The 15,548-nt window shown below is 42.5% G+C and overlaps 1 protein-coding gene across 3 annotated transcripts in view; it reads right to left on the bottom strand.

The window, feature by feature from the left end:
* Positions 1 to 5,401: 5,401 nt before the first annotated feature.
* epha7 (eph receptor A7) overlaps positions 5,402 to 15,548 on the bottom strand; it is a 115,719-nt gene continuing 105,572 nt past the window's right edge. For 2 of the 3 annotated variants that reach the window (XM_072440175.1, XM_072440183.1), the window contains exons 15-17: positions 11,770 to 11,963; positions 10,197 to 10,352; positions 5,402 to 9,374 (exon numbers count right to left, since the gene is read on the bottom strand). In XM_072440175.1, the coding sequence (XP_072296276.1) occupies positions 9,260 to 9,374; positions 10,197 to 10,352; positions 11,770 to 11,963 (465 nt within the window). In that variant the 3' untranslated portion in view covers positions 5,402 to 9,259. Of the gene's footprint in view, positions 9,375 to 10,192; positions 10,353 to 11,769; positions 11,964 to 15,548 lie in introns of those variants that run through there. The other variant, XM_072440192.1, reaches the window with a different exon arrangement.

Raw genomic sequence — 15,548 nt, 5'->3', positions numbered from 1 at the left:
AATGCAGTGGACCTAACAACTGTGTAAAGAGGTTATTTCTGACAATACATTTTCATTACATTGTTAAGCTGTCAAGTGGAAAAGAACTGTTTTGTCCAAGTCTGTTCGTGGTGGAACTCCTCGCTCAGGCAAGTCCATCCCATTTAGATTTCAGATTAAAGATGATGTGCTTTCTTCTGTTTGACACTTCAACTCTGATTGGTTGGTTTTGGATCAATATTTCAAGAAACACTGACAAATAATGACATGAATAAATACCTAAATTAAATATAAAATCTTTCAGCATATGCATTTGGTCATTTGGAGTTGTTTTTCAAAATAGTCACAGTTATTTGTCAGATTTTCAAGCCAGATGCCATTCCTTTTGAGGCAACACTGAGCACCTGAGAACTTCACTCTAAAATCAATTACGATAATTTTGCTTGTAAAAGGTTTCTCTTTACGGGAAAAAAAGGCCATTCTGATAAATGTATTTGAACTCTCCAAATCAGATTCCCCTATACATGTATTCTGGACAAACATTAATCCAGGAGACACTTTGGCACAATACCACTTTGGCACTATGCTTGGTTGCATGTATCCGAGCACAGCCTCTCTCATTATAACCCCATCAGCTTGACGCCTTCTCAAAATGTCAATGCATCTTGATGGATCTGGTGAACCTCTCTCAATCTCCCAGTGTTATTACAGAAGTCAGGCATCAACAAGGGCGTCTGCTCTGCAACCTGCTCGTCCCACACACAGCAACGCAGGCGGCCTAGAAATACAAGCTGACTTCTTTATTAACACCGGCTATACTCAGTCAATCACTCCAACTGTCAGCTACAGTCAAGAAATATTCAGCCAAAGACAAATGAGGGAATAGTTTATAGAGATCAACGTTGGCGGTTTGGCCTCGGCAGCTGGAGAGGTGGCTGAGGGTGCTGCTGCTACAGAGGAAAGTGTTTGTGTTTTACTCTGATTTCAGGACTATAAGTTGCAACTTTTTGCATAGTTTGGCTGGACTTATACTCCGGAGCGACTTATATGTGATATTATTCATTATTTTCACACTGGACACTGCATTTCACATGACAACCACAAGAGGGCGCTCTAGGCTCTAAGCGACGCAGAAGAAGAATCTGCACTTCCTCTACCTCTTGAGTTTGTGGAGTTGTTTAGAAGTGACACAGAGGAAGAAGAATTCAATGGATTTAGTGATTTGGGGTAAAACTGATGCTTTGGTAAACTTGTTAGCATGTTCTTTATGCTATAGTTATCTGAATAACTGTTAATATGTTACGTTAACACACCAGACACTTACCACAGTTCTGTCTGTGCCTCATGTAGCTGAAGGTGTTAGCGTTAGCATACGTACACTTATTCACCATGTTCTCTCATCTGTTATTATTTTAAACTGCATTTCAAGATGAAATGTCTGTTCTTGGTCTTGGACATTATCAAATACTCAATCAATACTCAAATACTTTTTACTCAAGTGCGACTTATATGTTTTTCTTCTCTATTATGCTTTTTTTGACTGGGGTGACTTATAAAACGGAAAATACGTTACTCTGTTATTCTTATGATTAAAATTAAGCCTTAGTAGTAGTAGTTTTTTAGTAGTTGACAAAAAGATTTGTAAGGTACTTTCAGCGATTGATTGATTCACAGTTGTATTATTATTTTGTTTTTTACAGCAAATATATTACATGGACAAATGGAGAAATCCAATATTCCTGGAAATAATGCCATTTGTAAAACTGTTGAATTTAAGATAATAATGGCAGTTCAGTCACATGTTGCTTTCCAATACTCGCAAACTCACCTGCTTCACCTTCCACTCCTCCTCCCTTCGTTGTACTGGCGGCAGTGCGCTATTTCTTGAACCAAGGCAATCACCCTTCCATACAGCGAAGGTGAGTAAACGACAGCGTGCAGTGCCGGAGGTGGGGATGGATCACAAGGAATGTTCAGCCCGGGAAACAGATCTGCTGCTGCTGCTGTGGTGGAGGGGGGGCTCCTTAAATACTTAATGCAGGAGGTGCCACGGGCCGTGCTCGGAACAGCTCTGCCTGGATCTACGGCGCCTGCTCAATCAGACATAAACTCACGACATGAAGAAAAGGTGAGGCGACATAGAGAGGACGTGCATTAGGCAATGTTAGTGAGGATGTAAAGTCAGGATGGCCAAACATGAATCAACCTATACTGCTGGACTTGTTTTGCAACCAGCTTCTTCAGGGCTTGACTGTTATTACTCCCACTAGATGTCAATGAGGAAAAGCCTTGGGCCAAGTCAGAAATAACATCACATAATATAACTAAATGTTGTTTTGTGCTGAACAATTACCATTAATTGTCTAATGTTTGCTTGTTTTTTCATGGCTGATGTAGTGGCAGATTTTATGAGACAATTTTCTTGGAATTATGAGCTGTTTTTCAAGGTTGATGAGATTCTTAAACAGTGAACTTGCAACAATAATACGCAAAACTATACTCCAGAGCAGGGTTTGAACCAGCAACCTTACAGTTTTGCGCACCGCCTACGCTCTATCTGCTCAAATCAATAGACCCTGACTGATAACGTCTGAATATTCTTTGCCCACTTGTACTTATGACATAATAACTATTTCCACTTTTTACTGTAACAGCTCTTTTCATTTCTCCACGGCGACGAGTCAGTGCAGCGCTGACAATGGAATATAATAAGTGGAAAAAACAGAATAGTTCTGAAGCGCTCGTAGATCTCTAATCCAGGAGTACGTTGCTGCACGTTCCTGTGGGGGAATGGAAGGCTACAACCAACAATTACCGTATATTCCGCACTATAAGACGCACCGGACTATAAGGCGCATTAAGCGAAACAAAATGTGTACCACACAAAATCGCTGCGAGGTCAGTAAACACAACCAGGATGAATCCGTTTATAAAGCACACTGGATTATAATCGTTTTTTGAGAAAATTAAAGGCTTTTAAGTGCGCCTTATAGTGCGGAAAATATGGTTCTTTAGTGGTGGACTTGTCAGCGATACATATAAGTGTATTCTTGCCTTACCTATGATTCTTTTTTATAGTCGACCAGTCACGATTAGTCCATTAATCGCTCGATCCGGCTAAAGACGTCACCGGGACTCGGCGCAGCGTGTGTCGAGGAAATTAAAAGCATTTTGATTTACAAGTTGTTTTTGACTCAACTTGAGATCAACCGCTGAACTGCTGTTTTAAAAGTTTAGTGTTATATCTATGAGGCGGTTTGGGAGTTTATTGATCTGACAACGCGACACCCACCCCTTCGTTTTATGGGACTTCCTGTTGTGCCGCCCCAGTGACTGTCACTCATCTTCTTCATAAGCTCTACCTCCACGCTTGACTCCGAGACCTTTCTGATTGGTGAAAGTTGTTGTTGATGTTTTTTACTGTTATTCATGAAGAAATGCTCATGGTTAATGGTTGATCTGTAGAAAATAGGCAGAAATAGAGAAATACAAATCATTTGACAGTATTTTCTGGATATTCCACCTTACTACCTGAACGGCCTGTGTGTCGGATGCATTTTTGAGCATTAGTCAGGCCCCGCGCTACACTAATCAATTTACACGCTCGCACACCATTCATCTCCATATCCAGGTTTGACTTCTTTATTAGATGCAAAATGTCGAATAGTGTAATAATGCGGCGGTGGATTATTGCAGAATCAACAAACGCGAGTCTTTTCTCCTCCTCTGGCAGTCGGCCACGTTTAGCGCTTTTCTGCGAACTTCAAAAGCAGAAGAGATTGTTTTTCAAATGGCTAACGTCAAAAATCAATACTCTATTGTATTACGCTGGATGCCCTTCTTCTTCAGCCCTGCATGACTGGGGTGGGTAATGCGTGCGAAACGTCTTCCCGACATTATCCTTGTGTGTATGCATTGTGTACTTTTCAAAGTAAGGTGCTTTTCGACGCAGAGACACAAAATGAATTTTGACTTTTTCTACTTATCTAGATGGCAGAATGCACCTCGAGTGAGTTTTGATCCCGGGACTTTCTTACAAAGCTTAAGATTTATCAACCGTCCTGCTGTTTATGTATTAATCAATAGCAAGTCATTTCAAAACAGACCTTGTCAACAGCGTCTCCTGCTTAGAGTCAACACTTTTCTGCCCTCACCTTTAATGCAGTGTCCCCCCTTCAAACAAAACTGATGCATGGTGTAGATATATAAAAAAAACTGTACTTCACAATCTGTAGAGTGTTAAAAAATGGTTAGAAAATGAACTAGTGTAGGAGGAGGCAGCGCCAGAACGGTCAGCTGCACCGGACTTGGAAGAATCCGCAGCAGATCTGAGTAAAGCCCTGGCAGCCGGAGCCGTGTGCTGGACTTTAGAAGGATTTCAGCTGAAGACACTGATGGAAACTGTTCCGTCTCTGAGCGCCTCACAATATGTCCACTCAGGCTCATGAACACAGGAGCGTAATCCAGGAGCACGAGCGCTGCGTATGTGTGTGAGATACAGAGCAGACACAGTAAAAAGGAGCGCCAATGCGGTGTAATATAGTGAGTCACCTGATTATGTTCTTCCCTTATATTAATCACATCTATAACAATAGTGTAATATTAATAGTGTTTCATTTAACACATTAAACAGTCGTCACATGTATAATTGTAAAAGGTGCACAATGTACGTTTTCAGACGGGGGTCGTCTTTGTGCATGTCTCCATGGAGATATTATTGACTTTCCTGGAATTTGCATAAATGTATCTAACTTGTATCTATTCAATTACTGACAGAAAAGGTTTCATCTGGACAGTTTAAGAAATCAAGACATTTTGGCTTCCATCTGAAACTCATTTCCATTCCAGATGTGCACTCTCCTGAGCTCAAGTTAGCCCCACCTACAGGGAGGAGTTACAAATGAAACTCTCCCTTGTCTGCTAGTTTCTCTCTCACAGCGCTGGTTGTTATGGCCATCCGTCACTCAGAGCCGTCAACAACTACATTAGATTTGGACTAGATTGATTTTTGTCAAGGTCTTATGAGGTTATTGTAGTCTGAGGGGAGGTTGTATCTCAGAACATTTGAACCTTTTTCCACCCTTGACCTCTCCTGGGTCAAATGAGGGAATACATTGACGTGTTTTCAATCCTACACATGTTTCAGTCCTACACATTTCATCTTCAGTCTTTCTTTTCAGCTCCTTTTATGTCATCTTGAGTTAATCATGAAGTTCATACATTTACATCAACATTTATTTTTTGTTCTTTATGTTACAGTCTTTGGCGCCGTTGTTTTGAGCTTAAATCCAAATGCTGTACTTCAAGCGCACCAGTCGTTTCATAAAATACTACAAAGCATTGAAAATACGAAACATTTAAATACTAACCATTATTCAAATTGTGTTGGTGATTTGCAAAATAAACGAGACAGACACGGTGCTTCTGTAGAGATTGTAATATATTTCCAAAAATATATTTACAGTCTAGTACAAAGGTTACAAAGCAAAAGAATTGTCTATGTAACAAGTCTAACTCAATGTCGGGAGGGAAAACTGTACCATGAACCAGTGAATCTGATCAACTTTCATCACAGTAAAATAAATAATAAAATCAACACTTTTGCATTACTGTACAGTCAACAGAAAAAGGCCAAAGAAAAAAACCACAGGACTCCTCCCAAACCAGCCGTCTTTGGTCCTAAATGATAAAAGTATGTACAACTGAAGTCGGTGTGACAATAATTCCTCTGGACATAGAAAAATATAGTGCATTTCAAAGTATTCAGAGCTCTACTGAGTAATAGGTGTAAAAAAACCATATAAATAAAATGTACAAGTTTTACAATTAGAACGTTCTACAAAGTTTTCCCTCGCTCCGGACAATCGGCGGTGCTGCTCTTTGGAAACATGCGCCAACACCTCGTTCTGATCAGTCGACACAAAGGGCATTTCCACCAAGAGGGACAGAGCAGATTTTTTTAATTTTTCTTATACTAAAAAAAAACTATTATGGACCTATTACAAATACATCATGATTAGATTAAAACAACAAAATGAACTCATGGTAAACCTAATACTGCCATTAGTTCAAATATTAACTGGTAAAAATGAGTGAATAGAGCTTGAATGTCTAAAAGTGTTATTATTAAAAACCGTAAATAAACATCGATTCATGGGCCAAAGTGTTATTATTATAAACGATTCATGGGCCAAAACAATGTTAAAAATGTTTTACTGAAGTGTGGTGGAACAACCGGATAAACTGTTGGGTCGCTAGGGGTAAATACATTTAACATAGAGTCAGAATATTTTGTAATTGATTCTAAATTTAGTATCTTAAACTATCTATATTTAATTCTTTTAATATTTTAACGTCTGAAATTTAAAGAAAAGGGCAGATATTTTTAAAGATTTTGTTCTTCTCTCTGCTCCTTTTCGATTGTGGCGTTAATTTATGTCATTACGTGTTATAATGTGAATAACAAACAATTGAATTAAATAAAGAATGAATAAAGACTGAGTTTGAAGTGTTGACGACACAATCACGAGCTCTAGACACATTATTTAGTCCTAATCCGCCAAATCCATTTACTATATGGACATTATAGCGCACAATCCTCACAAACACCAATAATGTTCCTCTTAGTGGAAATGGGGCTAAACAACGTGGTCCTGATTCCATTCAAAATCCCACTTCCTCCATTGTGTTTTTTGCATTTCCCTGTTGTCCTGACAGATCCACTGCAGAGCCCAGCCTGCTGTTCCCATCGAACACGCCCAGAAACGAGCGTCTGTCATTGGTGAAAGTTGTGTGGGATCGGGACACTCTTATCGATTGCGTCCTGGCCTTAATCTCAATTTGGCTGGACCCGCCGCCTCTCCTGCGCAGCGGGACAGGGGCAGAGGTATTTCAGCAGCTCGGGGGTCCGCGGGGGGCCTCCAGGGGCCGACCCGCTCCGGTGGAAGCAGAGAGGAGAGAGGGGCGTGCGTTTTGTGCTGAGCAAATGACTTTAGGTCAGTGTTCAATTCAAAGGTCTGGCTGTGGCCCAACTGCTGAGCGCGCTGGATGGATAAAGAGGCTGTGTGTCGGGCTCAGAGTGCTCACCGCTCACAGCGTTCACTAAGGGGAGGCCAACTGTGAAAACGGCCCTGTGCTAACGCCGCTAGCCCCTTCTGTGGCGCGGCTGAGACTGAGCAGCGCACGGCTCCACTACCGAGTTCATGTCTCAAAAGTCAAAATGTGGAAATTACTCTATGTATATATATTTAATTTAAGCTCGAGCATACTCGGGTTGTCAAAAAACATTATACCCTAATTTATACTTAAAGGAATAATAAAGGATTTTTGGCACGCAATCTGAGTCTCATTTCCTCGTGACGTGGACAGTCGAGTAGTTCTCCCACATGTCAATCATTCTGGGCGTCCTACTGCACACCTGCAGCCTCATGCCCAGGACAGCAGCACGTTTCCCTGGCTGCGCATGCGTGGTTGATATGCCGGTGTGTGTTTAGTGAGTTCCTTCAGTGTACAGGACAAAAATGATGACAAAAAAAGACTGTGTTCGAGCTCAGAAGAGACGGAAATCTGCAAAGACGAGCGATGTGATCTGTTGCGCTAATAAACAAACACACGTGTAGCAGCGGGCTGTTGCGTGCTTCCGCACGAGGTTTGATGGTAGGTGGAAAACAACAGGAGGGTGGGGGGTGAGTGTGCGCATGCGCACTTTTAAAAAAAGGGACTAACAGTCGCTTGAGTTCTCAACTCAGCGAAAAATCCTCTATTATTCCTTTAAACTAGATCGTAGTATTAAAATTGACATTGGACGTTTTCCTTTGTATTAAAAATTGAGTTGATCAACATTAAAACAACCAATTGCTAGTTGGGCCGACATGGTTACTGTATACAAAGCTGTGTATGTATACAACCACAAAGTGACATTCATCCTTATGTAAAGTGTAAATCTGTGCTGTGCTTTGGGATACATCTAAATACAATATAGATCAGGAAGTGTGTTAATTTTGTGTTCCTTTATTCGTTTTATGGTGTCAGATGAGAGAGAATATCATGTTACAGCAGCTGAATCGGGTTTGTTCACAATCTACGTCACTTTACTTTACCCTTGTGTCTTCATTTTAAGAAAAAAAAACACTGATCAAAAACGTACTCTGGAACCTTGTATTGTCTGCTCGGAAGGAGAGAGGAGAGACGGATGACACCGAATATCCAGCGGTCTGACACACTGCTCGTACACGTCTTTGAGGAACGAAACCGGCAGCTCGCCTTTCGGAGCCGGTCCGCCGTCGCTCTTTGATTGTGTGTGCGCGCGTCGGGGGGATGATGTCAGCGTGCCTAACAGCCCTCTGCGCCCTCTGAAACGCCGCCTCGGATTCCCATCAAACACCGAGCGTGTCATTGCGGCGAAAATACATCTTTCATTTGGGGCGACCGAGGCTTGATCACTGGCTCCCGTTCGCTTTTCAACGCGTCAGTTCCACCGCAAAACCCCCTAGCACCGTAATAGATCGTGTTCTACTTGTAATTATTGCTCTGTTTAGTCGATCTACCAACCGTTACGCCGTGTCCACGCTTGAAAACAGACCGTGCTAGTGTTTAAAGATCTCTACTCGACGACGTTGCCGTTCCCCAACCTAAGACAGTGTCAATACTTCGGATAGGTTTAAGGCAGTATCAGGACTTTCCCCCTCAAAGCATTTCGGGTGAGGAAAGACGAGCCAGTTCGCGGTGCGTCCTTTACAATCAGACCGTTCCCGTCTCAAAGTACACCTGCAGTGAACACTAATAGATATTGCTACTCAAATACAAAAAAACTAAAAGTGGTGATTCAAAGGGTTCGACGGGTGCAGTCTTCGGAAATCCCCCCCCCGCGCAGTCCTCGTCGCGGTCGCGTGACACCGATCCTTCGTCGCGGACAAGCAAGTTTACCCTGTGTCAAGTTCATTAAATCCTCTGTAACGTTCTCCAAAAGATAAAATCCAAAAGCGCCGCTGATATGTGGAAGAGTTCGTAAGCGCTTCGGTAAAAAACAACAACAACGAAAAGCAGAAATAGTCATCCAGGTAGTTTCTTTGCTGTTGGAGGTTTTTGCCCTTGTCCTTTGTTGCCGGCGCCCTCTCGGGGGAGGAGTCGGCCCTTTCGACGAGCCTTCCCCGAGTAACGGTTGGCGCCGCTGCACCTGAAAATTCCGGGAAAAAAATGTTCGCGCGGCCCGGAAAAGAGGTCCCCGGGCGCTGCTTCCGGAAGTGCGTCGCTAGAGTCCCGCCCGGTCGCCCGGGGAGCGTCAGACCTGGACCCCCGTGCCGTGGAGGTGAAGCATCTGGGCGCGAGTAGTCTGTATGCTGCTCATGATCTTCTTCTGATGACCCACCAACGTGATGCCCAAACTCATCACGTCCCTGAAGGGAAAAAAGTAACAAAAAAAAGAGAAAGACAAACATTCATCACGACTGGGTTTCAGATTTATAGCGTTTCATTACCGGGAGTAAGAAGTTAGTCAAAGGCTGCAGACTTGTTTGTAAGCGTTAGAAATGTGGACTTTTAAGGAGATTGATTCTGGACGTGTTCTTGGATGTTCTTGCGGGGAGGGGGGGACATGGATCATGGCGGTGACGTTTTAAGTGATTTTACGTGGTCGTTCTCAAGGGCAAACGACGGCGTGGGCTCGTTCTCACTTATTGGCGTCCTTTCCACGAGATTTAGAAGGGTCCCAAACCAAGTAAGACATGTACCACTGATAAATCAACTGCAATTTAACAGATACATAAATGAAACGGTTTAACAGTTGCAGTTTTGTTTTGAAGATTTTTTTTATATTGATATAATATATAATCTGTGATTGCAGTAAGATTAATATATATTTTCACGGTGAGATTTGATGACAAGATTTTAGATTTTTTATCTTCTATCCTAACCCATTTTATACATTTCAAATCCTTTTGTAGAGGTTTAAACAACAGGTTTTATAGGTTTTATACATAATAATGTGCCTTGTAGACTATTATTTGTTTGTTTCTGACATTTAACAACATTTGTGATTGTAAATGGCAAGAATTCAGAATCTTTATTAGAGTAGAATGTTGTTGCCGTAGTTCATATGGAGTTTGATGAAACATTTATTTTAAGATGACTTTACTTTGTTTAAGTGTTCTTGAGTGGCTCTAACACACTGCTCTCTATAGGTAACGTTAATGGGTCTTTAGTAGCTGGTAAGTACTCACTCGATTGACATCCTGGCCACAGACTCCAGGGAGCTGTAGCCTGCTGCTGTGAAGTTGTCTCGGTATCGCTCCATCTTGATGGCTTCCAGCCACTCTCCCACCGTGCGGAACGCCGTGAAGTCTGGGGTGTTCTGATCCAACAGCGGGCTAATTGGTCTGTGGACGAGTACACAACATGTTTAGATCTAACAAGGAAAGGACAGACTGAGGCACAGAGGAGCGGAGGCAGGCCCAGCAGAGAACCTGAGTCTACAGGTACCAGCACACACAACTCTGATCATACAGCCTTTCGTTTTTGAAAGGACCCCACAAAAAACAGATTGAGTGGTTCATGCCAGTGTCGGAATACAAAAATCAATCAATTGTTAAATATCAGTTTTGGCGTCTTCAAACACGTATTTTCTCGTCCTAGAAACAGCAAAAACCTAAACAATTAAACCAAAACACGAGCAGAGACACAACTCAAAAGTGTAAAAAAAGTATTTGCGATGAATCAATAGAAAGTTGAGAAACAGATGAAAGATGCAGCCTTGTGAGAAATAAACCACTCGATAACTCTTCTTATGTATGGATTTCTGAAAACTCTGCAAGTATTAAGTTGATCTTTAACCAAAAGTGAGCTCCGAGCATCAGTCTCCGCTCAGAAACTACGGCGCGGGTGCAAATAGAATTCATTTGACAAATGTCGGCGGCGAGGCCCGCCGTTCCCTCTGCACTTCGGAGTACCAGGAACTCATTACAGAGATTGATTTAAAAGGCTGCTATTGGCCATAAAGCCACAAAGGCAGCTCTATGGGGTCGATCCTGGAGGATTTATCTTTCATCTGTGAACGACAGCGTCTAAATCATTGTCCGAACTCGGGATCAGCCGCTAATGTGTCCAAGCGCTGCACATAACTCCCCACAGTGTCGGAGCAGGTGTAAGAGTACTCAGAAGAGGCTGTACCTGCTGCAGTAAACACAGTGACTTAAGGCTGCACAATGCAACTTTTAGTACGCGCTCGATATCATTTTCATAAAAAGAGTGAAGGACTGCCAACTTTATGGTAGAAATTTCAATGATAGAATATTTTATGTGTCAAGGTGACTTCTCTGTGGTCTTTTTGTTAAATGTCTCTGTAAATACTTGGCCTATCCACATGAAACAAGTCTAATGTTGTTTCTTTGTTGTTCTATTGTTCTTTCATAATAGCTTCAGAAAGTGGCATCATTATTCAACACTAAAGACACAATTGTTGCCAGTCGAAAGGACTTTATTCATAAGATTAATATGTTTGAGGAGCCAATCCCTAAAAAAAAAGTTCAACATTTGTAGATCATAAGTATGGCTATTTCCGCCCTCCATCTTAAATCATTACAACATTCTAAAATAAGAATACAACCTATACAATAAATAAATAAATAAATATCCCCCAAAAATAAAAATAATTTGTGAATTTACATTACCAAAAAGAAATACTGAAAAAAACACAAATATGTAACCATTTTTTCATCTACTCTCTGCATGGGATCCAAAACACATCATGACTTCCATAAATAGTCCTGTAAAATACTGTTTACAGGAAACACTCGCCTTGTGCACGTTCCCACTGGTGTTTTCAGAGTGTTGGGGTTCCGGATCATCTTGTCCAGCACGCCCACGATCTGGTCAAATTTAGGCCGCTCCGCCCGGTCCTTCTGCCAACAGTCCAACATGAGCTGGTGCAGCCCGGGAGGGCAGTCCATGGGCGCGGGCAGCCGGTAGCCCTCCTCTATGGCCTTTATCACCTGCAAAACAACAGAATCAGGATGTGAATGTGCAAATTAAACGCACAAAACCATGAATACCGTAAATTTAACCATTCTAGACGTCAGTGGTCTCGTGGGGTGTCACTATATATCGAATTGCAAGCCCCTCTATGCAAATTCATTGTTTTTTTGCAGCAACAGCTAAAAACTACATAGACCATGATATTTTGCTACATTTCAGTGCAAAGAACGTGACGAAATGATGTTTTTAATCACTTTTATGTCTTACTTCGTTGGACTATGACGGTAATGATTCGCACAAAGCAGCAAAGTAGCATTTCTACAGTTAGATTCTCTACAATACTGCAACAAACACCGTCCCGTGAAATGATCGTATTGTGAGATTTGCATATAGTTACTTTAAAATGCAAATAGTCGGTTGGTGTAACTCAAAGCAAGTGCATCTAGCGTATTTCAAAACGGCACAGTGTAATCCATTATTCCCATTTCCTGTGTACATTTCGCTGGAGCTGGGTATATTTGCTGCCGTTGAAATGTCAAACCGACGCCGGTGTTTTGTGTGAGTTCCATACGGCAGAGGTTTATGAAAGCCTCCTTTGTGAGGCTCAAATAAAGAGCTGCTTAACACTGAGCCGGGCTTTTAACTCCGCTCACATCTCAGATTCCACTCTATTCTCCTCGCTCAGGCCCTCACAGACACGAGGTTCCAAGGCGAGTCCAGGTAACGCTTCGGGGACAACGGCACAATCAGTTTCACCCGCGTTATCGTATTTTGCAGAGGGAATAGTGAACTGGAGTGTCATTTGACTTTGTGTCATTTGCGCTAGTTTGAGACAATATTTTCTATGTCTGTGAAGTAATATTCCGTCATCAGATTTGTCGAGCGTCAAAGCAATAAGCCAGTCTTTGTTTGTCTTGTCAAACCAGTTCAATGGCGGTGAATTGTTTGCACATAGAGCTGAGATTAATTACATTATTCCCAACGTGTACGATTGAAGAAAATACGAGTGGTCCAACATGGCAATTCAAAAAAGCCCCAAATAATGCGTGTGATAAATGATGTAAGTTAAGTCATATTTTAATTTGTTTTCAAGATAGTGAAACGTAGCAATGGGCAGATTGTTTTATTCAATCCAATAACAAGTAATACTATGGCAAGTATTGCAATATTCTGCTACATGTACCGTTAGGTTCTGTACTATAATGCATTTACAACAAGAATTTTAACTTGGCTCTCCTTATTTTCTTTTACCTCAGATTGAGCTAATATTAAAAGTACATAAATGTGCAGAAAACCTGAAATATACACAATATACAGTGTTTTTGTACGAGCATTGTTACTTTTTCAATACCACTGCCAGGATCAATATATCAATATTTAATGTCGATCCGCCCATGAAAAGTCATCTTTCTGAAGGGTGAAAATTGGGGGACACTGCTTTCTTTTCTGCTTTCCTTCTTAAGGACAAAAATACTTGCAGCGCGGTAAAAAAAATGTGCTTTTCACGAACACAGATATTAGATTAAAGCGTAGTGGAAGCAGGTTGAGCACAGGTCAGCCTCATTCCCGCTCTGTTTTCTGGTGAGAATAAGATGTATTTCCTGCACATATTCATCATCTCTGCTGTCAGGGCCTCTCCCCAAATGAGTCATGGAGGAAAGGTGTCAAAACACTCCGAGTCTGAGGGAGAAATACAAACGCTGTAGCTCCTGCTCCCCCTCCAAGGAGCCGCGCCGACGCTCTGACACGCATTCTGACAGTGATGTCTTGTCAGGCTACGTCCGCACTGCTCCGGCGCCACTCGGGGGCCCAACGTTCCAGCATTTCCGACTATGCAGGGGCCTCGGCACGGGGGCCAGGCCAGAATCTTAATATTGTTTGTGCTGATGTGGTGCTACCGTGCACTGCCAGTACAGGAATCTGTCTGCAGCATCCAACAACGTGTGTCAGGAGTCAGGGCAGAAGGAGAGAGGAGAGAGGAGAGAGGAGAGAGGAGAGAGGAGAGAGGAGAGAGGAGGAGGTAAGAGGAGTAGAGAGGAGAGAGGAGAGGTGAGAGGTGAGAGGTGAGAGGTGAGAGGAGAGAGGAGAGAGCAGAGAGCAGAGAGGAGGAGGTAAGAGGAGGAGAGAGGAGAGAGGAAAGAGGAAAGAGGTGAGAGGAGAGAGGAGAGAGCAGAGAGGTGAGAGGAGGAGAGAGGAGAGAGGAGAGGAGAGAGGAGAGAGGAGGAGGTAAGAGGGGGAGAGAGGAGAGAGGAGGAGGTAAGAGGAGGAGAGAGGAGGAGGTAAGAGGAGGAGAGAGGAGAGAGGAGGAGGTAAGAGGAGGAGAGAGGAGAGAGGAGGGAGGTGAGAGGTGAGAGGAGAGAGCAGAGAGGAGGAGGTAAGAGGAGGAGAGAGGAGAGAGGAGAGAGGAAAGAAGTGAGAGGAGAGAGGAGAGAGCAGAGAGGTGAGAGGAGGAGAGAGGAGAGAGGAGAGGATAGAGGAGAGGATAGAGGAGAGAGGAGGAGGTAAGAGGGGGAGAGAGGAGAGAGGAGAGCGGAGAGAGGAGAGAGGTGAGAGGAGTGAGGAGAGGAGAGCGGAGAGAGGAGAGAGGAGAGAGGTGAGAGGAGAGAGGAGAGAGGAGAGAGGAGAGAGGAAAGAGGTGAGAGGAGAGAGGAGAGAGGTGAGAGGAGGAGAGAGGAGAGGATAGAGGAGAGAGGAGGAGGTAAGAGGGGGAGAGAGGAGAGAGGAGAGGAGAGCGGAGAGAGGAGAGAGGTGAGAGGAGGGGAGAGGAGAGAGGAAAGAGGAGAGAGCAGAGAGGAGAGAGGAGGAGAGAGGAGAGTGGAAAGAGGAGAGAGGAGAGAGGCGAGAGGAGGAGAGAGGAGAGAGGAGAGGATAGAGGAGAGAGGAGAGGAGAGAGGAGGAGGTAAGAGGAGGAGAGAGGAGAGGAGAGAGGTGAGAGGAGAGAGGAGAGAGGTGAGAGGAGGAGAGAGGAGGAGAGAGGAGAGGAGAGAGGAGAGAGTAGAGAGGAGGAGAGAGGAAAGAGGTGAGAGGAGAGAGGATAGAGGAAGAAAGAGGAGGAGGAGGAGAGAGGAATTTTGTTCATTGTTCATTATTTTATGTTGCACTGAATCACCAAGACAAGTGACAAGTCAATGGCAATAAACCTTTTTCTGATTCTGATTCCTAAATGACCTCATACATATGTTTGATTCATATATTATGACCTCATACATATGTTTGATTCATATATTATGACCTCATACATATGTTTGATTCATATATTATGACCTCATACATATGTTTGATTCATATATTATGACCTCATACATATGTTTGATTCATATATTATGACCTCATACATATGTTTGATTCATATATTATGATCTCATACATATGTTTGATTCATATATTATGACCTCATACATATGTTTGCATTCATATATTATGATCTCATACATATGTTTGATTCATATATTATGATCTCATACATATGTTTGATTCATATATTATGACCTCATACATATGTTTGATTCATATATTATGACCTCATACATATGTTTGATTCATATATTATGACCTCATACATATGTTTGCATTCATATATTATGATCTCATACATATGTTTG

This window comes from Eucyclogobius newberryi, unplaced genomic scaffold (assembly GCF_026437365.1).
Source record: "Eucyclogobius newberryi isolate DKJ021-1_F unplaced genomic scaffold, fEucNew1.0.hap1 SCAF_1, whole genome shotgun sequence".
NCBI classification, from domain to species: domain Eukaryota; kingdom Metazoa; phylum Chordata; class Actinopteri; order Gobiiformes; family Gobiidae; genus Eucyclogobius; species Eucyclogobius newberryi.
Note: the sequence above shows the minus strand (reverse complement) of the source record. Positions and strands in the feature narration are given on the sequence as shown.